This window comes from Dermochelys coriacea, chromosome 2 (assembly GCF_009764565.3).
Source record: "Dermochelys coriacea isolate rDerCor1 chromosome 2, rDerCor1.pri.v4, whole genome shotgun sequence".
NCBI classification, from domain to species: Eukaryota; Metazoa; Chordata; order Testudines; family Dermochelyidae; genus Dermochelys; species Dermochelys coriacea.
Window position 1 is genome coordinate 119,209,210 of NC_050069.1, and position 26,337 is coordinate 119,235,546.

Here is a 26,337-nt window from a genome sequence, read left to right on the forward strand (position 1 = left end):
CAAACTGCATAGGCCAGAACTAATCAATATAATGTACCCGATAGCTAGTTAATTTTAAACACAGGTATGAACATATTACTTTTTAAAGTATGGAGACTTTGCCCTAACCTTGGTAAAGCATTCATTGTTCAGCTTTGGGCACTGCAATGACTGTCAGAAAGGTCCTCGTAATCAACAGGTCTAGGATCTATGGAGGACACAGAGTTCTCTTTGAATAGATCAGCATTCTTCTTGTTGTTGTTACAACTTCCTATTATATTCTTGATGGCTGTTTAAAATGTTATGTAATATAAAATTGACTTTGTTGCCATAACCTTTAGATGTCTAGATCAGAACTGACTTGAAAGCAAGACTACATTTTTCTCACGATGGAACACTTCTTACTCAATGTGGATAATTAGTAAACAAAAAAAACAACCCTGAATATCTAAACACTGAACTAAAACATGACCTTGATCAATTTATTGTAGGGGCAAAGAATAGGGGCAAAGAATACTAGCTTTCTATTTACTTTCTAGAATAAGAACTGAAGCAGTCTCTTCTTTTTTTTTTTTTTCTTTTTTTCTTTTTTATTTAGTTTGAAGAGGGCATTCTGGATGCTTGCCTACTCTTGATGGATAGAGCAAAACTAGATCTCTCTGGGCGGGGAAACCCAGTCAAAATCAGTCGCGTTGGATCTGCAATGGTATGCAACAAAGATAAAGACCCGGAATGTATTGGAAATGACATGTGTTTAATTTTTTTATAGCTATTTTGAAAGCTGATCTTGAATGGCCACTTCGAATAGGTGGAATCTCACTTTCTGGTACCACTGCACTGACCTAAGATCAGATCTCTCTTATTCTATCCACACGCATGCTGAGTTCTAGAGACCACCTTGAATAATGTCTCACTCCAGGAGGGATGATGCCTTAGTGTCCACCTGTCATCTGTGTCTGACACTAGGACCACACTGATGTCCACTTTCAGACATTGCACTCCTTGATGTGATGGCACTCCATCTGGCACCATGCCAGTATCTAGCAGGTCAAATAATTGATAAAGTCCATCTTCCCAGAGCAGGAAAGACAACATGGTGGTTAGACTGGGAGTCGGGAGGCCTGGATGTTAGTTCCCACTGTGACCTGGCTTTGGTGTTTGGCCTCTGGAAAATCACTTCACTGTGCCTCAGTTTCTTCATGTGTAAAATGGGGATGATTGATCAGGGCTGCCAGCAGTGTGAGGCACCCCAAAGGGTGAGAATTGTGACCCTGGACCTTTGTCACCATCCAGTAGACCCAAGCCTGTAGGTGGTGGAGCATGCACTCTCTGCCCTGATACAGGATGGAATAGCCCCTGTTAAGGCATGCATGCTCAATGCTTCTCAGGATTCCTGCTTGTGCAGGTTGACTCTGCAGTGTCCCTCTTTCCCCTTTCCACCCCCAGCCATTTTCCCCCGGGCTGCATCTTAACAGCCACAGTGTAGCCTTTTAATGACTGGCCATAGCACAGATTAAAGATCAAAATACTGCACTGTCCTTGAAATGTGCCTCCTCCAGTATGTCTCCCATGACAGTGAGCTGGATACAACCCCTCACCCTTTGGTTTTGTCACTGAATACTTGCCTTGTTTTATCCCAGGGTTCACAGGATTTTCTAATTAGAAAACAGTAGCTAATCCAACCAAAAGCTTTTAAATGAAAATTGTGATTTATTTGGCAAGAGTGTAGTTGCTGTGCGTTAACATAATTGAATGGTACATGGTGAATGAGGTTTTTCACACAACCTCAACTGATTTGGTTCAGATTGCTACTAACTAGAAAATGTATTGCTCATTGACTATCAATTCAGTCATTAATTAGCAAAATTCCATGTATAGTCTTACCTGGAGAAAACTTACACAGCAAAATCTTTCTTGTTTTCGTGTGTGCTAGATGCATGCTATTAGATTCAACTCTAAAAATAACAGTGGACCCATTTCTTCTCCCACACCAATATAAGTGAGGAATAATTGTACAGCAGTCACTGGATTTACACTGGGGTATAAGTGACAGGCGAATCATGCCCAATATTTCTCAATAGGATTCAGGGTCACTTAATAGTCTATTGACAGGTTTCAGAGTAGCAGCCGTGTTAGTCTGTATTCGCAAAAAGAAAAGGAGTACTTGTGGCACCTTAGAGACTAACAAATTTATTAGAGCATAAGCTTTCGTGAGCTACAGCTCACTTCATCGGATGCATTTGGTGGAAAAAACAGAGGAGAGATTTATATACACACACAGAGAACATGAAACAATGGGTTTATCATACACACTGTAAGGAGAGTGATCACTTAAGATAAGCCATCACCCACAGCAGGGGGGGGAAAGGAGGAAAAATTATAACATTCAAAAATAAAATAATAAATAAATAAAATTATAACATTCAAAAACCAGTTGGAGAACACTTCAATCTCTCTGGTCACTCGATCACAGACCTAAGAGTGGCTATACTTCAACAAAAAAGCTTCAAAAACAGACTCCAACGAGAGACTGCTGAATTGGAATTAATTTGCAAACTGGATACAATTAACTTAGGCTTGAATAGAGACTGGGAATGGATGAGTCATTACACAAAGTAAAACTATTTCTCCCCCCCACCCCACCCCCCACTGTTCCTCTGATATTCTTGTTAACTGCTGGAATTAGCCTACCTTGCTTGTCACCATGGAAGGTTTTCCTCCTTTTCCCCCCCTGCTGTGGGTGATGGCTTATCTTAAGTGATCACTCTCCTTACAGTGTGTATGATAAACCCATTGTTTCATGTTCTCTGTGTGTGTATATATAAATCTCTCCTCTGTTTTTTCCACCAAATGCATCCGATGAAGTGAGCTGTAGCTCACGAAAGCTTATGCTCTAATAAATTTGTTAGTCTCTAAGGTGCCACAAGTACTCCTTTTCTTTTTAATAGTCTATATTCACTTTCCAGTGAACCATTAACAGTAAACCATTGAAAACTGCCCATGTATATATGTTGCATTTTGACTTCACCTTTTCCCCCACTTTCTGGCAAAGAATCATGTGTCTTTGACTTGATTACTCCTCCTCCCCCTGCTGGAGGATGGTACATCCCCAGGTCCTGCTTCAAGTGAGACACTACCATGGAGTGTTAAACTAGCAGTAAAAAATACACTTCATATAAATGACTAGTCCATGACAAACAAATTACAGCTTAGGATATCTGTCTCAAAACATTTCCACCAAATTAATCATTTGGTGACATGATTGAAACTCAGTCATTTGGTTCAATGACATTGGACTTGAGCATTAAACGAGCCTAAACACCTTACTCCCATTGATTTCAGTGGCACCTAAATGCCTTTGAAAAACTGACCCCAAGTGACTAAAAGATCTAGGTATTTGGCCAAGTAGTTAAAGTAGAGAACTAGAAACCAGGAATTCTGAGTCTTAATCCCAGCTCAGACTGATTTAGTGTGTTACCTTGGGCAAGTCAATTATCCCTTCTCTTCTTCTGAAGACGATAAAGAATTTTGAAATTCTTGGATAAGAAAAGCACCTCATCTGAAGAAACAACATAATATGGGAGAGGGTTACAACATTTCTAATACACAGCATAACCTCCTGCCCCAAAAAGTATTTGTACAAAGGTTGTATAGAAAAGACTAAACATGTAAAAAAAGTTACAATCTTCTTAAAATTATTTTATCCATTGCTCTGTGCCACAATGTCCTCATAGCAGGCCACTACCAAAATCCAGTGATCTACTTCTTTGTAAACAATGGGAAATGTTTTGGAAACAACTTGCATGGTATTCCTAAATTATAAGGGAAAGAGGCCATTTTGATCATCTAGGCTGACCTGCATAACACTGGCTGGAGGACTCTCCTGAATTAATTCCTATTTGAACTAGAGCATATCTTTTAGAAAACCATACATTCTTGATGTACAAATTTTCAGTGATGGAGAATCCTCCATAGCCCTTGGTAAGTTGTTCCAATGGCTAATTACCCTCACTGCTTTAAAAAAATGTAAAACTTAGTTCTGATCTGAATTTATCTAGCTGCAACTTCCAACCATTGGATCTAGTTCTACCCTTGTCAATTTTTGACATACTTAACATATAGGGAGATTTACAGAATTTTTTTTTTGTTAGATCAATGCTAAAGATGATGAGGGAGTGGTTGCTGGCAGTTGGGACAATATTTATGCTTATGGAGTAGCACCATCAGCCTGGACTGGAAGTGTAGACATCCTGTTGGAATATCATAGCTCTGGTATGCCAGTGCGATATGGTCAGTGCTGGGTCTTTGCTGGAGTCTTCAACACATGTAAGTATTTTAAAAAGTGATATTTTTATCTAGTGCAGATAGTTTTGGAACTAAGATGCTTGTTGGCTTTACAATGTTCAAGAATAAATAGTAGGGGTTATTGCCATTACATGGCTAAAACAGACATGCTTTGAACATGCTTGTATGCTTTCAACTTTTGTTTCTTTTACAAGAATCTTCTAGCTATTTAAAGTCTGTCTTTTGTATCTAAAATGGCCACTAAAATTTGTGTTTAGTGATGTGTGGGCATTGGGACAGGTGGAGACTTTGTAATAGTTTTCCTCTGGAAATCTGAGATGGAAATCATGAATGAGTGATCTCAATCTAAATGCACTGTAAGCAACTGACCACATCACAAAGCCATTGCACTGTATGGCACAACTGACAGTCTCTCTTGGCTCAAGAAAGCCTAATTACTGGAATAGCAAGGATTCTTCTTGGCAAAACTGAGATGCATTGGCACAGCACCTGTAATATTCTGTGTAACTTGCACTATCAATGCACTTCCTTGGAGTTTGTGAGCTAGCCCTGTGGAGGAAAATACTGGCTTGGTGTATCATGTATCTGGTGCACCAAGAGGTTAAACTAAACAATCCGATCAGAGTTTCAGTGTTGCATAAAAGCAGAGGTTCTAGGTTTCATATCGCAGTGAGAAAGCAATGCTTGTATGGTCGTAACTTTCACTGTCAAGTGAAACTGTAGGAGCATCATACCAAATAATCACTCAACACCAGTGTCAAACTATTAGCCACTAGAGGCCAAGAAAGACGCATGCACTGTGAGAGAATGTGAATACTCTGCCCATGCCAAGATCTTGGAGTACGGAGTGTTTTCCATAATTGGGTCCAGAAGGATTATACCCATATACGGGGTTCCTCTATAGGCTCAACACCAGCATAGCAGCTGCCATACTAATGTCCCTGCTACCAGTGTAAGGGGCTTGGCTGGAGTATAAAGGGTATGGCTTGGGTCTCTCTAAACCCCACTGATCCCCCAACTTCTCTGTTGGCTCACTAAGATGACTGCCAGCCTGGTGACAGAGTGGCACACAGTTAGCCCAGGTTCAGGAGACCATAAAGGACACCTTTGCAACCCCTGAGCATAAACTTTGGCCAAAACCAAACCATGTTTAAGTTAAGAAGAAATTAAATAAAATAACCCAATGAAACCTTCTCACTTTCTTTGATGTATCCATGACCTATACAGGCACATCAGTTTTGTTTGCAGTGTATTCTTATATCAGTGTTACCCATACTAGCAGATCTGGAAGTTGCATGATTCACGCACTGAGTGATTAGGTTAAGATTATGCCTCATCTGTTTCTATTCTATACCTTTCTGCATCTAAAAGACAAGGAAAAACATGGGCCAGACCCTTACCTAGTGTAAATCAGTGTAGTTCTATTCGCTTTGGGAGCGATGCCAATTTATATCAACTAGGACTTGGCCTTCCCAAAGTGTCTGCTGCTGAACAATCTAGGAATATGTGGATTTCTGGAGTGGGTTGATTCCTGTCTGGGAGCAAAAGTAGAGCCAATATACTGTGATCATGGTCACATGGAATTTCAATGACCAGCTGTTTGCAAGTAGTGATAATCTTAAACAAAGACAGTCAAAGCAACAGCAAATCTTCAGAGACCCCTCCACTTTGAGAGCTCCAGCTAATTGCTGGAGGAAGACCTGAAAGGTTTTTGAAAATATTTGTTCCCTTTGGTTTTTTTTGCTGTAGGAAATTCAGGTCCTGTCTAGCATGCAAGATTGTATGGCCTTGTTAATACGCTGTTTCTTAATTTCTCAACATTGTACTGCCCCTGGTACAGCTCCAAAAGTAGTAGGCATGGTGGGATCTCTAGCATAGACAAGAATGTGTGATATAGCCCTGATCATAGCACAAATAGCCAGTGGAGAATTAAGCCTCTTAAACTGCAAGAGTTGCTAATCTTCCACCTTTGACAAGCACGAAATTTGCTATTCCTGCCCACTGACTCCCCAAACAAAAGTGAAAATTTTTTTATAAAGTGCAGCAGCCAGAAAGCTAGACCCAAAACAATGAAGTTCTATTATTGTGGAATGGTTCTGACAAGAGATACGTCCAAAACCTCCATTTCTGAATATTGGGGTGTGTGTGTGTGTGTGTGTGTGTGTGTGTGTGTGTGTGAGATCTTTAATTTAGATATACATCTCTTCATCTGAAACACACACACACACACACACTGTACCAAATATCATACTTGAATCAGGACTAGCAGGACTCCAATACAGCCCTATCTTCTACATGCTACAAGTATTGTGATCATGCCACTGCTGGTAGGTACCACCAGTCATTTGAAATTCCTATAGCCATTGGGTGATGCATTTTCCACTGCTCATCCTCCCACCTCTGTCCTGCACTACACCAAAAACCTCCTCCATTGCAGACATACTGTTGTACACAGTGGGCCAAACTTTGCCATCTGAACCACAGGTGCACAGCTCCCATTGGGACTAATTCATTTCTGCATTCCTCTAAGTGGTTCCCAAACGGGGTTCTCAGGGGCTGGGGAGAGGAATTCCCTAATGGCAGACAGCTGTCATTAGGGACCCTGGTTAGTACGGGGCCATAAGCCTGGAGCACCTGGACTTCCAAGAGCTAAGCAGATCAAAGCAAACATATCTATCCCACTGAGGAGATTTAAACTTGAAGACTCCTTATAAGAAATGGAGAGGGAGGTGGATATTTTTTGCTGTTTTTAAAATTAGTCACCTAGTAGTGTTTTTAAAATTATTATGGAGAACAAGTTTAAGCTTTGTAATGTGTGGGTTTGCCTGGACTGCTCAAGACCTGAATGCTTGTGTAGGAGGAACTCTTTGGATTGGCTTCTTAAATACCTTCATGCTGTTTCACATCTGATACTCCTTGATGAAACCTAGGAGCCTTGTCTTATAACAGGCTTATTCAAAGTGATACAAGCTATGAAAGTGAGATCTTGGAAGAGTGTTGCCGTTTTTCATAATGTAGTAATACTGTAATGATTTAGTGTGTAATTTGTTTTTGACATGTTTCATATTTCCAAGATCATTGCTTTTATAATTTATACTCAGGTCAAGGAGAAAATCCTTGGAAATATTCATTTTTTTTTTTTTTTTTTAAGCAGGGGGTTTGCAAGACTTGACATTTTAATGAAAGGGGTTCACAGGTTGTTAAAGTTTGGGAACCACTGTTCTAGCTATACCCTACTTATAAAACTGAAGTTTTATGCAGTGTAGATTCGGGGCCACCTGTAGTCAATAGGAGACACATGTGCATCTTAGGGCAGAATCTGTCAAGGTAGGCCTACTAACGTAGCAAGTGCAGTTAGAGATCTAGCATTCATTGTTATGAAGCCAGATGACAAATGAAAAAAAATTGAAGACTACTAAGTTAAAATTCTAGGCAGTGGCAGATCTAGCATATAGTTGCTTACATGAAAAGGAGCCATTGCAAATGAGTGTCAAGATAACAGTGAATAGGGGGATGGCTAATTCAGCTAAAATTGCTTTAAAATAACTGATGTGAGAGGAGAATCAGTTTTGAGTTATTTGAAGCTTATAACATTTTATGACTGCAACCATCCAGTTTTCCAAGATTGACATACTGATTCAAGACAATCATCTGTTTTAAAATGCTAAAACATTCTGGAGAAAAGTAAACTAAGTCATTGATCTTAAAATAGCCAGATGAATTATTTCCAATGAGCCCCGAAGGCACTCATGTGCTGGAAGTCTGGGAAGGCATTTGAATGAAATTTAATCTATAGGTATGTATGAGATTCATGCATCCAGGTAATTTGCCATAAAACAATTTAAAACGTATGTGTGGTGTTACTCTTTATTGAAAGTCACAGTAGTGATGTTGGCCTACATAGCACCATATAGGGCAGTCTAAACTTTTCCACTGAAATTATTTTGTGACAGTAAATTGGGTTTTCAATCCCTTCCCCTCCCCAAAACAGTATCTGCCTTCTGTGGAAACGTTTGGCTTTTCATCAAAAAAATTAAGAACAAAAAAGCTCGTCTGAAAATTGAAATATTCAATTCAGAAATGCTGCTGCAGTGTCTCATGGAAGTTGTTCAGATGCCTCAGACCCCTCCCACTCAGCATTCTTCTGAGCTGCACATCCCTGGTGGGACTCCCATCTCCTGTGCTATATCATGGACATCAGACTCCCATGATGTACTATACCAGCTGAACAAGAGCGTTAACCTGACTACATCTTTGCTTTCCTATCCATAAAAATAGAGATAACAATTACTTGCTTCACTGAGATGTTCTAGGATTAATGCATTTTTTTAATTCACTGTGAGATTGTCTAATAAAAGGTGATTACATATTTTGTACCAATCGCTCACTAATACTTTGAACTTCTGTAATGTGCTTTGTTTAAACTCTCTAACCCTGACACTTGTAAATAATTCAGTTTTCTTTCTCAATATCTATTGAGTTCTGTTATATTCTTTGGATTCTCTAGGTTCCTCCAGATGTATAGTTGGAATTTTCCAATTTAACTTAAAACAAAGAAACCTTCTAACAGTGGCCCTTCTAATAAAGTCTTCCCTTCACTTCAAAGCTTATCACTGCTGGAAGGACCAGTGTTTACCCTCTATTGTGTCTTGTGTTTTTTTTTTTTTTTTTTTTTGGGAAGCCTAACTGTTACGTTTTTCATCATGTGCTAAAGGCAGACTGTGTGGGAGAGGGGCTGTGGAGGAGGAGTGGGAGATTGCTTTACAAATGGAAAGCATTGAAAGAATAAAGGCCCAGGTGATCTTTCCATCCTGCTTCCACCTGAAGTATACCTCTAATCTCCTCCAATCTACTCATCCTCTTGCCCATTCATCATCATCATCATCATCTCAAATCACACTTTTCATTTCCTTTCTTTCCACTCCAGTTCTGAGATGCATAGGGATACCTGGAAGAATTGTTACCAATTATTCCTCTGCCCATGATAACAATGCCAATTTACAACTGGATGTCTTTGTAGATGAAGAAGGGAAAATGGACTCCAAACTCTCAAAAGACTCAATCTGGTGAGCTGTCCCAGCAAACCTGTCATCTCTGTGCACATAAAACATGACAGATCAAGGTTTAGTTTGTCTCTGCTTTTCTATTTAAAGAATACTGCTAGATTATCAAAAGATGTAGTTGCAAACTGTGGAATAAAAGCTAGTTAATAAATAGGGCAAGGAATGTAAACTGTTCATCATGGAAAAAGGCAAGTGATCAGTTCAAGAGTCAGCATTCAATATACCACACACATAAGCAACTTGGAAGAAAGGGTGAATACTTAAGTGGCAATAATTGCTGAACTCTAGAAAACCTAACAGAGGGCCCAATCTTGCTAGGTGTTGGGTATCTCCTATTTTGCTTGGAGGATTTCATAGCTTGGATTTAAGTCCTGATCCAATGTCCATTGAAGTCATGGGAAATTTTCTGTTGCTTTTGATAGTTTCCCATTTGCATGTTTTATTTAAATTTGGTACCTGCATCCAGAGCTGTAGATGGGCAAACTTTAAAATAAATCGGATACATTTTTAAGATACAGGACAGGACTCTTTAATACTTCAGTTAGCTTTATAAAAAATAACAAGATTGGATCACTATATTGTTTGACCCAAGACCTTCTTCTTAGGTTTGCAGAAGACAATTCTGCTGTTTTCTCCCTCCAACTTTCCCATTCTCCTGGTATGGATTACCATACCACAACATCTCTTTCTGTGGAGCAATGGTTCTGCCTTCTATACACATTCCTACATTCAGTAGATTCTTGTTCTGCCCACTGTTAATATTCCTGATTTGTGTGAATGATTTCTTCACCTCATTGGTAGAATAATATTCATTCATCAGGGTTCTTTATTACATAAAAACTGGAACAAATGTACTGTCCTGAGGACAAAAAGACTGAGCCTATTATAATTGCAGCCCTGATGTCATCTCCATGAGTTCCATTGTCAGTGGAGAAGGATCCAGGTTTTGGAATCTATGTAAGAATTACATGTCTATTTCCAAGGAAAAATTCTTTCATGATAGCATAAGTCTGTGCATCTCACAGAACCACCCATGTGCCATCCTATATAAATTGTACAGAAAACAAATAGTTCTGTATCTAGAGAGACAAGGTGGGTGAGATAATATCCTGGGACCGGCACACCTACAACAGCATTACTTAGTTCTGTGTCTGAAATATACCTATTTTGAAGCCTATACTTTATGGTCCTTGGGTTCCAAAATTCAAATTTAGCATTTAGTCTAATGACCGGAAGACAATCTAACATTTCTATAGGTATGATTTTCCTGCAGCTTACACTGGTATAAATTGAGAGTAACTCCACTGAAGATAGTGGTGTATAACTGATGTGAGAGGAGAATCAGGCCCTTTGTATATAGTCAAGTATCTTAGTCTCTAAGGTGCCACAAGTACTCTTCTTTTTGCAAATACAGACTAACGCGGCTGCTACTCTGAAACCTGCAGTATGTTAGACACTCTATTAACAGCTTCACCAAGCTCTCTTTCCCCATGTACTCAGTCATATTTGTCTTAACCTCTTGTGAATTTTTCCTTTTCTGCCCCCACCTTTTCATTTCCCTACCATTTTTCAATATTTTTCACTTCATTCAATAATTCTTCAGTTTTTCCTCTGAAGCTAGGGACAGATTCTGAGCGGGTGTAAATAGACAAAGCTCCATTGAAGTCAAGGGATCTGTGCCAGTTCATTTGAGCTGAGGAACTGGCTCACAATGTTTTACACCTCACATTTTATATACCTCTTTCTTTGTCTTGATTACTTTGGGAACTTCCTTGTTCATCCCTTTCTCCTCATAATGTATTTATTGCTACATGGTGCACATAATGTACATTGGGCGTACATTAATTTATCTTACAGCACTTTCCATTTCTCCTCTGTGTCCTTTCTCTTCATTACCTTGTACCACTCTGTGGTAGCTCTAACTCAGACTTTAAATGGTTTGTGTCTTATCCTTGATGTTGTTTCAGCGTAGCTTTTTATTTTTTTAAGATGATATGTTCAAGGTATTTATAACAATTTTTGGAAAAAAGTCTTGACTTTTCTTTTTTAATTTATTTATAATCCCTAGGTAACTGGAAGTTAGGATCTCTTTCCTTTATGAACGTCTATATCAGTTGACTGTTTTATTCCCTGGAGCTAGAAAAGATGGATCTGTGTTCCTATTTCTAGCAACGCCAGAATTCAGGGATGTTTGGATCCAGGATTTTTGTTCATACCCATCTCTAGGCGTAGGGCTGCACCCAAGTGCTTGGCATCTGATATGCATTTACTTATTTTTTAGAAAAAAGCATTTTTTCCTAGGATGAAAACATGTACAAAGAATTACGCAGACTTTTCCAGAAGTTATTTTTAAGAACTTGGTCAGATTACTGTCATTACTGACTGCTTTTCCTTACTTTAGTTTTCTTTCAATTATGTACAGACACGTAAGGAATATACCTTGAAGGGATCTTACTATTGTGCCTTGATCCTAGTATGATTTCCAATCGGGCAGTGCCCTGTTAAAGGTCAATGAGGCTCCATGTGGGTGCAGGAGCTTCTTCCATGCCAAGCTCACTGTAGGATGGAGGCCTGAGTAGGGATCCCTTCTGAGGTGTTTGAATTCCAATCTTCCATGCTCCACCCTCTAACTCCAAAACCAAATTTCTTGTGGTGTGGAAGACATTCTTCAGTGCTATACTCAATCCTAATGTCCTTTCTCATCCAATATGTCCCTAACCATATGAACCCTGTAAAGTACTCTTCTTAAATTGTCTGCCAGGCATAAAACCCACCTGGTCATCTTTTATTAGTTTTTCTATCACTTTGTTTAGTTTCTGGCTGGTTTAGATATAAGAGCTACAACTTCAATTTAAATAATTGTCTATATATAGGGCCAGATCCTTAGCTGCTAGTAGGCAGCATAGCTCTATTGAAGTCAGTAGAACAGTACCCACTTGCACTAGCCAAGCATGTGGCCCAGTATGTTTTGGAGCTGTAAGAAACTTTAGATTATGTTTTAGGGATGGCAGAATCCCCCCAAATCTGGGGAAGCACAAGTGAATATCTATCCATCCTCACCCAATGTCATCATACTTATTTATCATTTGTATTGCAGTAACATATATAAATCTCAATCCCATTGTGCCAGGCATTATACAAAACAAAAAAAACAGTCCCTGCTACAAAGAGCTTACAGACAAGTTATTACATTGCAGTGTCTAATCACCAAATAAGATTAGTTTCATTCATGGCCCCCTCCCCGCTGTTTTTTATGTTCTGTCCTTTGGTCACGCTCAAAACCAAGAACATTTGAGTTTGATTCAAAGTTGGATTTTAACTGCTTCAGGGCAGAGATTGTCTCTTCTCACATGGCATCATAATTTTCAAAAACCCACCTACCAGACAGTGGTTCACTAAAGGCTCTATGAGAATGATTCAGTACGCTGCATTCAGCAGTATCAAAAATTCTAGTAGTGTGCGTCACTTTTCTTGAATAATTCTTTTTCTGTAGTCCTGCTTCATTAACTCTCCTAACTGACAAGTTTTTCCCTGATCCAAGCATTTATTTCCGCTTTGAAATGTCTTGTTAGACAAGCCTCAGATCCCACTGACTCCTCTACATTTCTGTTTTTTCACCTATTAATGAAATGGTCGGAGTTTAACAATCCATTCTGGCTGCAGTTTTATTGCTAATATTGCATGCATTAGGGAAGTATCAGTGGCTACACAGACATAATTTCATTCATATCTGCTGGGAGGATACACATAATTTGCAAAGAAAATTGCTACTTTCTCCTCCCCCGTTTTTGGCAATAACAGAATTCAAACACTTGGTTGACTCTTGAAGCTGTTGCAAGAAACTCGTGTTGGGTTTTTTTCCTCCTTGTTTGTGCTCTCCCTTGAGCTCTAATAAAATTTCAGAAAGAAAGTTACAAGAGCCATCTTTCTCGTTAGGGTGGTTCATCTTTGAAACATTCTCAACAGATTGTAAATAAGATGACCTGGTGGTGTTTTACAAGCATCAAGCCAAGTGAGGGCATTTCAAGTCTCAGTGCTTAGATTAACTACTTAAATGCCTTTGAACATAACGCATGTGGCTCATGGAACAGCACTTGGCAGGGGTGCTGGAACAATTGGTATAGTGTGGGTGCTGAGAGCAATTGAACCAAACTGCAAACCCTGGATATAATAGAAACCACTTCAAGCCAGGGGGTGCAGCAGAACTCCCAGCACCCCTTGTTCCCAGATCCATGGAACTTGGCCCTGTGGAGATATGACCTCTCACATGGGCAACCATAGCACATGAGCCTGTGAACTAATTAGAAACTAAGAGAGCTGGACCTAGTTTTTGCTTGCATGGAAAACCTCCAAGGAAAACTTAGCACTATGGCACTGATGATTCAGTTGGGGTCTCTCTACCTTCTGCAGTATTACCAAGGGAGAGTTGGAAAATTCTAACAAAGTATATTGCTTTTTGCATATTTTTTAAAGTTAGACCTAATCATAGAAAGGGACCTCTACAGATAATCTAGTCCATGACTCATGGCAGGACTAAGTTTATCTAGACCATCCCTGACAGATCTTTGTCTAACCTGCTCTTAAACTCCAGTGATTGAGATTCCAAAACTTCCCTATGCAATTTATTCCAGTGCTTAACCATCCTCACAGTTAGGAAGTTTTTCCTAATGTCCAACCTAAATCACCATTGCTGCAATTTAAGCCCATTGTTTCTTGTCTTATCCTCAGAGGTCAACAACAATTTTTCTCCCATCTCCTTGTAACAACCTTTTAATTACTTGAAAACTGTTATGATGTCCCCTCTCAGTCTACTCTTCTCCAGACTCAACTAACCCCATTTTTTCAATCTTCCCTCACAGGCTGAGTTCCCTGTAAGCTGCACAGCATCCTTCTTAGCACTGCACAGGTGCTTGGGAAATCCACCTGGGGGGAGGGGCATCTCCCCAGGCCCAGACATAGCCTGACCCCCAACTCTGCTGCACCTGGGGCACCCGGACTGGCGAGGGTGCCCCTACCCTGGTCTGAACCCATCCACAGCTGGGGTGGGGCAGCCCAGCCAGGCCCGAACCCATCCCTGTCCCAAACCTGGGGGAGGGGCGCCTATCCTGTGGCCCCAGCCCCAGCCCCAGAGCTGCTGCGGCATGGAGAAGCACCCTCCTCCCCAGGTGCTGCTGTGGTGGGAGAGACAGCTGGGGAGAGTCCTCACGCCAGGCCGTAGCCCCAGAGCACCCTCCTGCACCCCAAAACCCTCATCCCTGGCCCCAACCCAAAGCCTGTATTCCCAGCCGGGGCCCTTATCCTCTGCACCGAACCCCTCGGTCCCACCTCCACCACATGAATTTTATTATGTGCACCAATATGCAGGTGAAAAGGAGTACTTGTGGCACCTTAGAGACTAACAAATTTATTAGAGCATAAACTTTCGTGAGCTACAGCTCACTTGAAGCTCTAATAAATTTGTTAGTCTCTAAGGTGCCACAAGTACTCCTTAGTCTGTATTCGCAAAAAGAAAAACACAGCTGCTACTCTGAAACCTGTCAATATGCAGGTGATGAGTCACGCATCACTTGCATATTGGTGCATATAACAGAATTCATTCCGCACATGAGGTGGAAAAATTAGAGGGAATGCTGCTTATAGGTTGTTTTTTCTAGACTTTTAATCGTTTTTGTTGCTATTCTCTGGACTTTCTCCAATTTGTCACATCCTTCCTGAAATGTGGCACCCAGAACTGGACACAATACCCCTAATTAGCACGGAGTAGAGTGGAAGAATTATTTCTCGTATCTTACTTACAACATTCCTGCTAATACATCCCAGAATGATGTTCACTTTTATGAAATAGTGTTGCACTGTTGACTCGTATGTAGCTTGTGATCTACTATGACTCCCAGATCCCTTTCTGCAGAACTCCTTCCTAGGCAGCCATTTCCTATTTTGTATGTGTGCAATTGAGCGTTCCTTCCTAAGTGGAGTACTTTGCCTTTGTGCTTATTGAATTTCATCCTATTTACTTCAGACCATTTCTGCAGTTTGTCTAGATCATTTTGAATTTTAATCCTGTCCTCCAAAGCACTTGCAACCGCTCCCAGCTTGATATCGTCCGCAAACTAACACAACTATTCCTCTTTAAAAAGTTTAGTCTTTGGTCTGTGGCATTCAAAAATGACCTACAAGGAGTTAGGGAACTATTTGTTTATATATCCAGTGCAGGGTCAGTTAATAAACCTGCACCTGCAACTTTACACAGAAACCAGACAAGCTCATTTGTTTGTTTTTAACTATCAGAATGAATATAGTTGTACATGTTGCCAGTTGTATAGTTGGTACTGAAAGCTCTGTTTAAGATTACCAAGTCATCAGCCTGGCTAGGTCTGCTTTATACCATTCAAGAATCACAAAGCAGTGTTAACTGCCCATGTATGCTGGTGTTAGGGATTTCTCTTGTATAGAGGTATTCTCTGAGATAGAATTGACTGGCACCCTTCTTGGGGACATGGCTGACAAAAAAAAAAAAAAAAATTTCGCAAAAAGAAAAGGAGTACTTGTGGCACCTTAGAGATTAACAAATTTTAAAAATTTCCATACGGCTAAATTCAATGCCTTGCATAATGACAGGTTTCAGAGTAGCAGCCATGTTAGTCTTTAGTCTCTAAGGTGCCAACAAGTACTCCTTTTCTTTTTGTGAATACAGACTAACACAGCTGCTACTCTGAAAAAAAAGGATTGTGGCAGGAGCACCATTGTGCACCAACAATCCCTAGCTGCCTGAATCTCTCTTTAGGGGGGGCTATGCATTAAGTGCCATTTAGAGCATCTTTCAGGCTCCTCTAATTGGCCTCTTGGCACTGGACTGGGCTTGAGAATCAGGGGATTGCAAAGAAGGCTTACACCTACCTTTCTGATGCTCCCCATCAAGCTTCAGCAGGCACCAAATTATTGGGCCTGGGGATCTGGCTTGATCTGTCCTCTGCAATGTATAAACTGCTGAATCCAGGAAATTCTTATGAAATTTTCACTGCAACAGTGAGACATTAAGACACAGGCTTGTTTTTGATATTTATTTTTTATGCTTTAGTGTTTGAATATTCTTGTCTGTTTTCCCATGTAAGGAACTATCACTGCTGGAACGAGGCATGGATGACAAGACCTGATCTTCCCGTTGGTTTTGGAGGATGGCAAGTCGTAGATAGTACTCCTCAAGAAAACAGTGATGGTAATTCTGCGTGCAGTCTTTGTATTTTAGTCCTTAGACTGAAGTCAGTGGCTGTGGAGAAGATTTGGAGATGGATTTCTCATTCTCCCCCAATAGATATAAAAGCACCAATTATCTCAGTGGGCATAGAATTTGGCCAGAGGAAAACAAGACATGTGGTGCCATAATTCAGCCACTTTTGTTGGGTTAGGTGGTATGTACCTTATATAGCATTATGTGTTAAAGACCCGCATTCCATAATCTGCAATACCAAAAAGTTTTGATGCAACCCATGTATAATCTTGACTTCCTTTAAGGGGGGGCTGCATATTGTTTCCCATTGAAAGCATGTTCAAAGCAGAATTTCTGTGCATACTGATAGGAATTTTATAGTGGAAATTACTTTGAAAAAATCACAGGTGAGACATGGAAAATTTTGATGAAACCAAGGGCAGGTCTTCACTACCCACCAGATTGGCAGGTAGTGATTGATCTATTGGGGAGCGATTTATTGCATCTCGTCTGGACGCGATAAATCGATCCCTGAACATGCTCCCCATCAACTCCAGAACTCCAGCTCACAGGAGGTGGAAGCAGAGTTGACAGGGGAGTGACAGCGGTCGACTCACCACCATCCTCATGGCCAGGTAAGTCAACCTAAGATTGCGTAGCTGAAGTTATGTATCATAGGTCGACACCCCTCCGCCAGTGTAGACCAGGGCAAACTTTATTTAATCCAATTTCTAAAGTGCCCTCACCATAGTATTTAGGTGTTGGTCCTACATTTTGATACTGATTGTTACAGGTTGAGACTTTTATTTACATCCCCCTTCAGTAAAGGAGTAGCCCTCTCCCTTCAGCCTCAGCAAGTGGCATAAGCAGAGCCCAGGGATGACTTCAAGGGTAGGGAGAGACTGTAGTATTTTCCACAGCATGGCCACCCAAAAGTCAAAGAGCTCAAGGAGAAAAATGGCGAAGTCATGGGATTCCGGATTTCCATGAGCCCTGTGAGCAGCTTGCAAGCTAACTCATAGCACAGTGGAGTGAGGAAAGGACATGTGGAAGGGAAAGGTGCCTGATCCAAAGAACATTGAAGCTAATGAAAGGACTCCAATTGCCTTCACTGGAGTTTGGACCCAGCCCCAGGAATGTTAAATGTATTTGTGATAACAGAGCTGCCCTGAGGGAGCGTGAGAGGGGATGTAACGGTTTTAAACCAAGTATTTTGGGGGTATATAACATATGCCATAATGCTAATTTCCCTCCGCAAAGTCCTGTGGCTGCATTCTCTAAATGGTAGAGAAAAACAAAAATCCACTATTGCTGTTACATTTCCTAATTTCCTCCTCACTCAGTTCAAACATATTCTTAAGACAGCGACAGTCAGATGTTTCCTAGGTTCACACTCTGACAGACTGAGCTCCTCCAAGCTTGTCAGCTTTAACTCAAATCAACTCATACTGAATGACATTTCTAGCACTTGAGGCTTATGCTAAACAGTGAAGCAAAGTGTCATTAAGGTGCCAACTGTTGGATAACTTCAGATTTGGGACTGGATGGTTCACTGAGTTGGTAATAGAACATGGAGCCTTTCCTGTCTAGGTCAATTGTGGCTGTAAGTTATTACCAACAGGTAACTGTTCTGTGGCCTCCAGCATGTGAAATTAGTTGATGCTATCAGTCAAGTTCCTAGCAAACAGGTCTCCATGTGGTAAAACTGGCATTAATTGGCAGCTGCTGGCAATTCCAGCAGAGAAGAAAGGACTGAATGACCTCAGAAGTAGTACCTGTGGCTGAGGACTGAGGCATGCTGGTGGGGCAATATGGAAAATGTGGAGCAACATGTCGGTGCTTTATCAGGGGCTAAACAGTGGACAAAGGGCCTGATTCAGCACTTAGTTACTCCAGTTTTGCACAGGTGTAACTCCACTGAAATCATGGTGAATAGGGACCGAGTTCTGTCAGTTCATCACCTTTCAGAAACCCCCAAAACACTTAAAAAAGTAGATGAAAACATCACTGTTTTCAAGTAAAAATCAGCACCATGATCTTACCTTAGTTGAATGTAGCATGTGTGGGTGCATGCATGTGCACCTGAGGCAAGCTGAGGTTAGAACATCAAAAAACTAGAGTGGGGAAATATTGCGGCGCCTGGGAGAAGTGTGGCTTGAGTTCCATTAATAGCACTTGTAAAAGCTTTTTTTTTCCCCTCTCTTTAAATAACCTCAGACACTGAAGGCCTGATTCTGATACTCATCACACTGAGTAGTACTTCACTCTGCAAGTAGTCCCACTGCAATCAGAGTTTGTTAGGGTAGCAGAATGAGGCCCTGAAAGTGGAAGGGAAGCAAAGTCTCCATTTTCATTAATGAACAGTTTTGTTGCTGCATCACACACCTAGCACACGAGTCCAAAGGCACCTGCAGTGCGGTGCAAGTACCAGGTACAATATGCTATATTTGCAGTACAGATACCAGTGGAATATTATGCCTTCAGCAGAGGAGATAGGTTTTACCTAGTGTCATAAGCCCGACTATCTTTTTATTTCATGTACATTGGAATTGGAAAAGGTTCAGAAAACGGCAACAAAAACGATTAGGGGTATGGAACAGCTGCTGTATGCGGAGAGATTAAAAAGACTGGGATTTTTCAGCTTGGAAAGGAGATAGTCTATAAAATCATGACTGTGGAGGAAGTAAATAAGGAAGTGTTATTTACCCCTTCTCATAACACAAGAACTAGGGGTCACCAAATGAAATCAATAGGCAGCAGGTTTAAAACAAACAAAAAAGTATTTCTTCACACAACGCACAGTCAACCTTTGGAACTTCTTGCCAGAGGATGTTGTGAGGCCAAGACTATAACAGGGTTCAAAAAAGAACTAGATAAGTTCATGGAGGATAGATCAATCAATGTCTATTAAGATAGGAATGGTGTCCTTTAGCCTCTGTTTGCCAGAAGCTGGGAATGGGCAACAGAGGATGGATCACTGAACCTGTTCTGTTCATTCCCTCTGGGGCACCTGGTATTGGTCACTGTCGGTAGACAGGATACTGGGCTATATGGACCTTTGGTCTGACCCAGTATGGCTGTTCTTATGTTCTTATTTTAAGCTAATGGTTTTGGCTAGTTGCTTTTTTCCCTATCTAGCACATTCTAGATATTAACTTTAACTAAAGATAAAGAGAACAAATTCAACCTTTTATTTCTCTTCCCCCTCTAATCTCAATTCAGGTATGTATAGATGTGGCCCTGCTTCCGTTCAAGCTATTAAACATGGTCATGTCTGCTTCCAGTTTGATGCGCCTTTTGTTTTTGCAGAGGTACGTACCTAAAAAAATAGCGTTTTGGGTGATTTAAATGGGACAGTAAGTCTCTAGATATAATATATGAACTGCAGTGTTATTTCCCATTACAATTCATGTAAAATAGAAATCCTGTCATTATATTTAGATCAGTAGGTTTGATATGACACTTGTGAATGATAAAATTCACCAAGCACTGCTTGCCAAAGTAGTAATCAGAAGAAGTTGCTCCAGTTGAAATGAAACCACAGTTATCAGAGCAGCAGAGAAAGTTACTCACTGCTTTCCATAACACAATCTGCATTAGTCCCTGCCTCTCATTAAGGACTGTAACAGCAGGCAGGCTCCCCGACATGCTCTGAAGCTCTGGGTGGTGGTGTAAGCTCTTTGGGCCAGGGCATGTATCTTCCTGTATGTGTTGACAGCCCCTACCACATTGTGAGGCTCTATTAGAATGCAAAATAATTGTGCTCCTGCTGAGATGGTGGGGCTCCTCAACTCAGGACAGTACCTTTACAAGCATCATGGAGACCAGACTTGCTGCCAGTATTTCTCAATCTTCAGAAATGTGTTATTAAATAACTATTGATTGTTCAAAAGGACACAGTGGGCCAGATCCTTAGCAGGTGAAAATTGGCTCCAATGACTATACATGGAGCTATGTTGATTTACACTAGCTGAAGTTATGGCCCTGCAACTGTATTAGGAAATCCATATGACAAGTGTATCTCACAGCTAGTTTAAAGTATTACCAAATTATCATTAACATAAACCCTTTTTGGAAGTGTTTTGGGCCCCAGTTCAGGAAGGTGTTTTAACGTGCTTTAATTTTAAACATGCATCTCGTCCCATTGAAATCAGTAGGACTTGGTGACTGTGTCATTGAGTCAAGGGGAAAACATATCGGTTTTAAACCCAACAGAAGACGTAATGCTTTGTTTAATTTTTTTTGTTATTTATCTATTTTAATTTAGGTAAACAGTGATATTGTTTACTCAAAAGCAATGAAAGATGGGACCAGAGTGATTGAACACATTGATAAGACCCACATTGGGAAATTAATCTTGACTAAGGAAATTGGTAGTGATGGAACCAAGGACATTACTGAGCAGTACAAGTTCCAGGAAGGTATCTTACTGCACATGACAAAACGAAGTGTTGTATATGCTGATGTAGATTTTTCTTAAATAGGTCTCATGTTGTTTATATGTAAACCTCTAGCAAGGTGGGTTCTCACACAGCTTTCTCCAAGTGGTACATCTTAATTTCACCTCAAACATATTACACATCTTTTTGTAAGAACATCTCCTTAGGCTGTCGCTCAAAAACACCTTGGACAGGAGTTGCTATTTCTGAAAACAGAGGATAACCATGGATAAATTTATTTAATTCAAAAGAGGAGATTTTAAAAGTTGTTTTTCATCATCCATTTCAGAAGTGTGACAGTAGTGTGACCCTTAAGAGTAGTGGTGACTAGGGGTCAGCCCAACCTACGTCACATGGCATGGCCCTTTAAAATTCTGGGAGGTTTTGAAGTATGCAAATCCCTAGGAAATATAAAGAATTGGTGGAGAGGAAGTGACCCCAGAAATAAGTAGCATGTGGGAGAAAATCAGTTACTGTTTAAGGGCCTGCAAACAGGAATTTTGCAGAGTGGGTGAAGCAAGGCTCTTCTCTTACCCAACCAACTGGGGTGAGCTGAGAAAAGGGGACTAGCTCATTTTTCATCATCCACTACAGAAGGTCTGACGCATCTTGGGTGACAGTAATTCCTTATGGGCTTCCTCCATGTCAAATACAGTATCTTGGTAAGTGCTTATTTTTTTAACAAAAAAGGGATGAGTGTCACACAGCCCTACCACCCTGAGACTGTTTCCAGTGCTAAAAATTAAGTCCACTTGGCTGTGCCACATGTCTAGAATCAGATATACTCAAAAGTAGGTAGTGTTTTTTCCATCTTCTCTCCTAATTTACTTTAGCAACACTCCCCCATTCATTTGTGATATTGGGGAAGCAGAGAAGGATCAAAATAACATTTTAATCCAAAATAAGCTGTTTTACCCAGGACTGCATGGTTGGAGTACATAGTTTTTGCTTTCTAAGTCCCACTGGTCAATTGAGTTGAGATTGATAATGAACCACAGTAATTATTATCTGACTATTGCTTCAAGAATTCACTACTTATACTTCGCTATTCACACAGTGTGATAGCATTTCTGCTCCATGACTGGATGATTCCCAAATCCACAAGCTGTCAGGATGGCTCAATGAACACTTCCGCCCAAATATTCAAGCAACTGCATATGTGCATGGTATTTGGAACATCTTGTCTTTCTGTGAACAAAAAATTCACAGAAAACAAATAAGGCAAATATCATTGAGTTGAATTTGCTATTTTTATTTTTAAAATTTGCAAGTGATTTTTTTGTTTTTTGCAGTATTTGCCAATCTCTGACTGGTACCATAGTTGGAAGTCCCAGCAAAGGGGCCAAGAACTGAATGGACATGGAGACTGAACTACCCTCTTACTCATAAATTTGGACTCTTTAGTACAGATTTGAGGCACATTAGCTGGCCAGTTTGGCTGGGAAGCATGCATTACCCCTGCCACTGCTCAAATTGTCCTCTACTTAGCTCCAGGTCTCCAGAAACCTAAGGGCCAGATCCTGAGATCATTAAGGTTAAGGGGAGTCTTTTCATTGACTAATGAGCTTTAGATCTGGTCCATGATCTGGTAGTTTTTATAAGCACTGAAGTAATTTAAGAAGAGAAATAATTTCAAAATATTAAAAGATTTTTTTAGGTGTTTGTTACTGCCATACACAAAACACCAATCTAGACCCTGGGAAAGTGGCATCATTATGAACCTGGTAATTAGATTCTGTTTCAGTTTTTTTAACATAATTTTCATCTTGTCCTAGGCACAGAAGAAGAGAGACTGGCCCTTGAGACAGCTCTGATGTATGGCATTAAAAAGGAGGTTATCCAGGATACTATGGAGCAGGCAGGAACCGATGTCGACATGGAATTTCAAGTGGAAAATGCAATACTTGGCAGTGACTTCAAAGTCACTGTAACTTTCAGAAACAACAGCCGCACCCGTTACACTGCAACAGCCTATCTGTCTGGCAATATTGTGTTTTATACGGGTGTCATGAAGAATGAATTCAAGAGCCATACTTTTGATGTGACACTGGAACCCTTGGCATGTAAGATGGGGAAAACTTTAAGCCTCAGCCTTTTGTTTGTTTTCTTATCTGTGTGTGCTGACACCAGTGAAACTCCCTCTAGTGATAGGCCCAAATTACATAGCTGTGGATAGGGCCCTGGAATGGGAGTCAGGAAACCTGGGTTCTATTCCTGATTCTGCTATGTATTTGCCCGTGATCTTACTCTCTGACCATCCACAATATGTGAAATGGGTATGATAATGCTTATCCACATTCAAAAAGTACTTTGAGTTCTACAGATTGAAAGTGCTGAATTATTAAATAAGTGATAAGCATTGTTGTTTAATGAGAGAGAGAGAGAGAGAGAGAGAGAGAGAGAGAGAGAGAGAGAATGGGTTCAGGTGTTAAGCTGTAAGATGTCATTTTCACATCTTTGACCATCTTATAAGTTCTCAGAAAGGAAAGGGGAAACTCTGGTTCTTCAGATGGGTTACAATGACAAAATAAAAGCAAAATCTTTCCCTTATCTGAGAGAGCCCTACAAGAGAAGGGAATAGAGTGGCACTAGGTGCACATCTGGCACAAGAGCCATCCTGCAGTTAGAGCGTAGGATGGTTCAGGACAGGCTATGGGAATACAGTTTTAGGTGCATATTTATGGCAATCTAAAAAGGAACAGCATACATCCCTGGCTAGTGTGTGCTGCTGACCACAGCATATGTGCAAGCCAGTTGAGGGTACATTCCCTATCTGAGATACCATGCACCCTGTGGGGTGTGTTGTGCTGCTGGTACCCCCTTTCTAGCCCTCTTTGGATTGTTAGGGAGAGATCCTTCCCTGTTTTTTGCCTGGATAAAAGGTTCCCTATCATCCATTCTGCACATCTTGGGTCAGGATTTTTCCCCACAACTGTAAATTTCCATTTGGAGCTTGTAAATCTCCATAAAATAATAGTCCACTTAATGAAAAATTAGAGATGAACCCTAATCAAAACTTCAGTTCCAATCTCGTATGATGAGCCAATAGCTATTTGTTGGTTGTTTCTAACTCATCTGATTCTGTTAATGTACTTTCTCTCTGCTGCATTGAGTTGTTCCAACCGATTTTATTATAACAAGCACTTTTTTAAGTGTTTTGAATCAATTATTAAATGTCAGCTGTAAAGTTGTCAAACTTTATTAAAAAAAAAAAAAACCTGGCTAGCCATAACAATAAATCAATTTCAACTCTGGGCTAAAGTCTCATTGGCAATCCAAATGCACCCCTATAACTGAGAGCCATAATTTAGATGTTCAGTATAGATGTGCAAATATCTCCTCATTCCCTCTGTTTTCCAAGCTAAATTCCACAGGTCAGATTCAGCCCTGTGTTGAGGTGCCATGTAAGGCACCGTGACTCTACTTGACAAAGAGTTTAAATGGTGCAGTGGTGCTTGTTTGAATCCTCTGCACTAAGGTGGATTTACTAGAATACGTTTACAGCCACAGTGCTCATTTTTGCTAAACTGTGGCTATGGTACATAAAACTGCTATGGAATGTTTTCATAAATTCCAAATTCTAGTGACTGATGATGAGTGAATTTAGACTGGGCCTCCATCTAGAATAAGCTAGCATACCAGGGAGAAATCGCTAGGGTTGCCAACAGTCCATTATTATAAGGGACATACCGTATTTTTTAATCTCTGTACAACAAGATTGGAAGTTGCTGATTGTTGCAAAAAGCAGCAAGAAATAGCCCTGGTGAATGTAGGTGAGTACTGCTGCTTATTACTTTTGATGATGATGTCAGGAGGATGGGTGGAGTGAGAGTGTTAAGAAGACAGTCCCTTATTTTTTAAATAGAATGTTAGCAACTCTCAGAATCCTCTTAACGTATTTTGAGGAATGTGAGCAGAATTTGTAGGTTTAGTGAAATAGCAAGAATTGTGTGTGTATGTATTTTGAAGGTAATAGAATATCACTATGATCAAAATGCGTCAAAGGCATTCTTTCTAGACTACACTGCTGAAAGGAACAAAATAAGTTTTCAAACAAACTGGATGTGTGATTTTTCAGGATGATTAAAGGAACTGTATGGGTTGAAAACATCTTTGAGGATTTGAATAGCTTAAACCTGCCAGTGCCTTCAAAGGTACTATTGCTTCCACTTGGTTATATTTAGTTTTTCCTGCCTTTTTGAAAGGTTGCTAGGCAGCTCAGTTTTGTGTCTCCCTGGGCTTTCCCGCGCACAGTAAGTTGTACTGGCATCTTACCAGCATACCTACTGCAGAAATGAGATTCCATTATTCTTTTTTCTCAGTGATTAAATTTAATCTGAAATGTTTTTTCCATTGTAAAATAAATTCCACTTCTTGTACAAATTTTTTGCACAGATAAAAACACCTAGTCTTGATTATAATTAAAGATTTGAGATGGTGAAAAAATCATTTACAGGAGATGGGACCACATCAAAAAAGTTTCAGGCTGGCCTGGTGAATCTAATTCAGGTGGTTATCATGGGAATGGCTTTGAAACCCACTCTAGGAACCCCTTTTGATGTAGGTGGATCAAGAGTGGAAAGAGGTGAATGTGATTTACCCAGTTTGGATTCAATTTCATGGGTGTTTGTACAGTGCCAAGCACACTGGGGATCTAGTCCAGCATGACTCTGCGGCTTCTAGGTGCTCCAATAATACAAATGAATAATAAGTGGGTGGGAAATCTTGATACTTTTTACTAACGTTGGAAAACCTAGACTGGAGTTTGCTCAGGCAAGGACTCAAGATACATATTGTGACTGATTGCCCGATCTATGTGAGCTTCTGCATGTTGAATTCTAACACCGTTGCTGGACTGAGAGTTGCCGTTCAATACAGTTAAAAATCAATGATTCCCTGCATCTCAACATTCCAGCCCAGGGAGCTATTCCTTTCAATAATCATCATCCAGGACCAGAGTGAAAGCTCTTAAGGGAGAGGGGTAGTGCTGAGAGATTCCCTTTGCAGTGTGCTGCATGTAGCGTTGATGTAGGTCAACGGCTGGCATCACCAATGAGCCCTGCACTGAGGAACAGGAAACCTTGCCAGTAGCACTGTGTGCATTCATACCTCCAATTGGCTGCTATTACCACCTGCATGGGTACCCCTCAAAAATAAGTGGAAGGGGTATGGGAATGAAATAGAGAAGTAAACATTTAGAGGGAGATTCTCCCAGGGCATTTCAGCACCTCACTGTCCCATTAAAAGTCCATGGGAGTCATTTATTACATCTTTATATTATGGTAGTGCCTCTGAGCCCCAGTCAAGGATCAGGGCTTCATTATGCTGGGCACTGTCCAGACAT

The 26,337-nt window shown here is 40.5% G+C and overlaps 1 protein-coding gene across 2 annotated transcripts in view; it reads left to right on the forward strand.

The window, feature by feature from the left end:
* F13A1 (coagulation factor XIII A chain) overlaps positions 1-26,337 on the forward strand; it is a 157,114-nt gene that overhangs the window by 118,074 nt on the left and 12,703 nt on the right. For both annotated transcript variants that reach the window (XM_043508364.1, XM_038388823.2), the window contains exons 6-12: positions 578-685; positions 4,131-4,305; positions 9,212-9,350; positions 16,460-16,563; positions 19,777-19,865; positions 20,822-20,975; positions 22,769-23,056. In XM_043508364.1, coding sequence (XP_043364299.1) covers positions 578-685; positions 4,131-4,305; positions 9,212-9,350; positions 16,460-16,563; positions 19,777-19,865; positions 20,822-20,975; positions 22,769-23,056 — 1,057 coding nt within the window. The remainder of the gene's footprint in view (positions 1-577; positions 686-4,130; positions 4,306-9,211; positions 9,351-16,459; positions 16,564-19,776; positions 19,866-20,821; positions 20,976-22,768; positions 23,057-26,337) is intronic.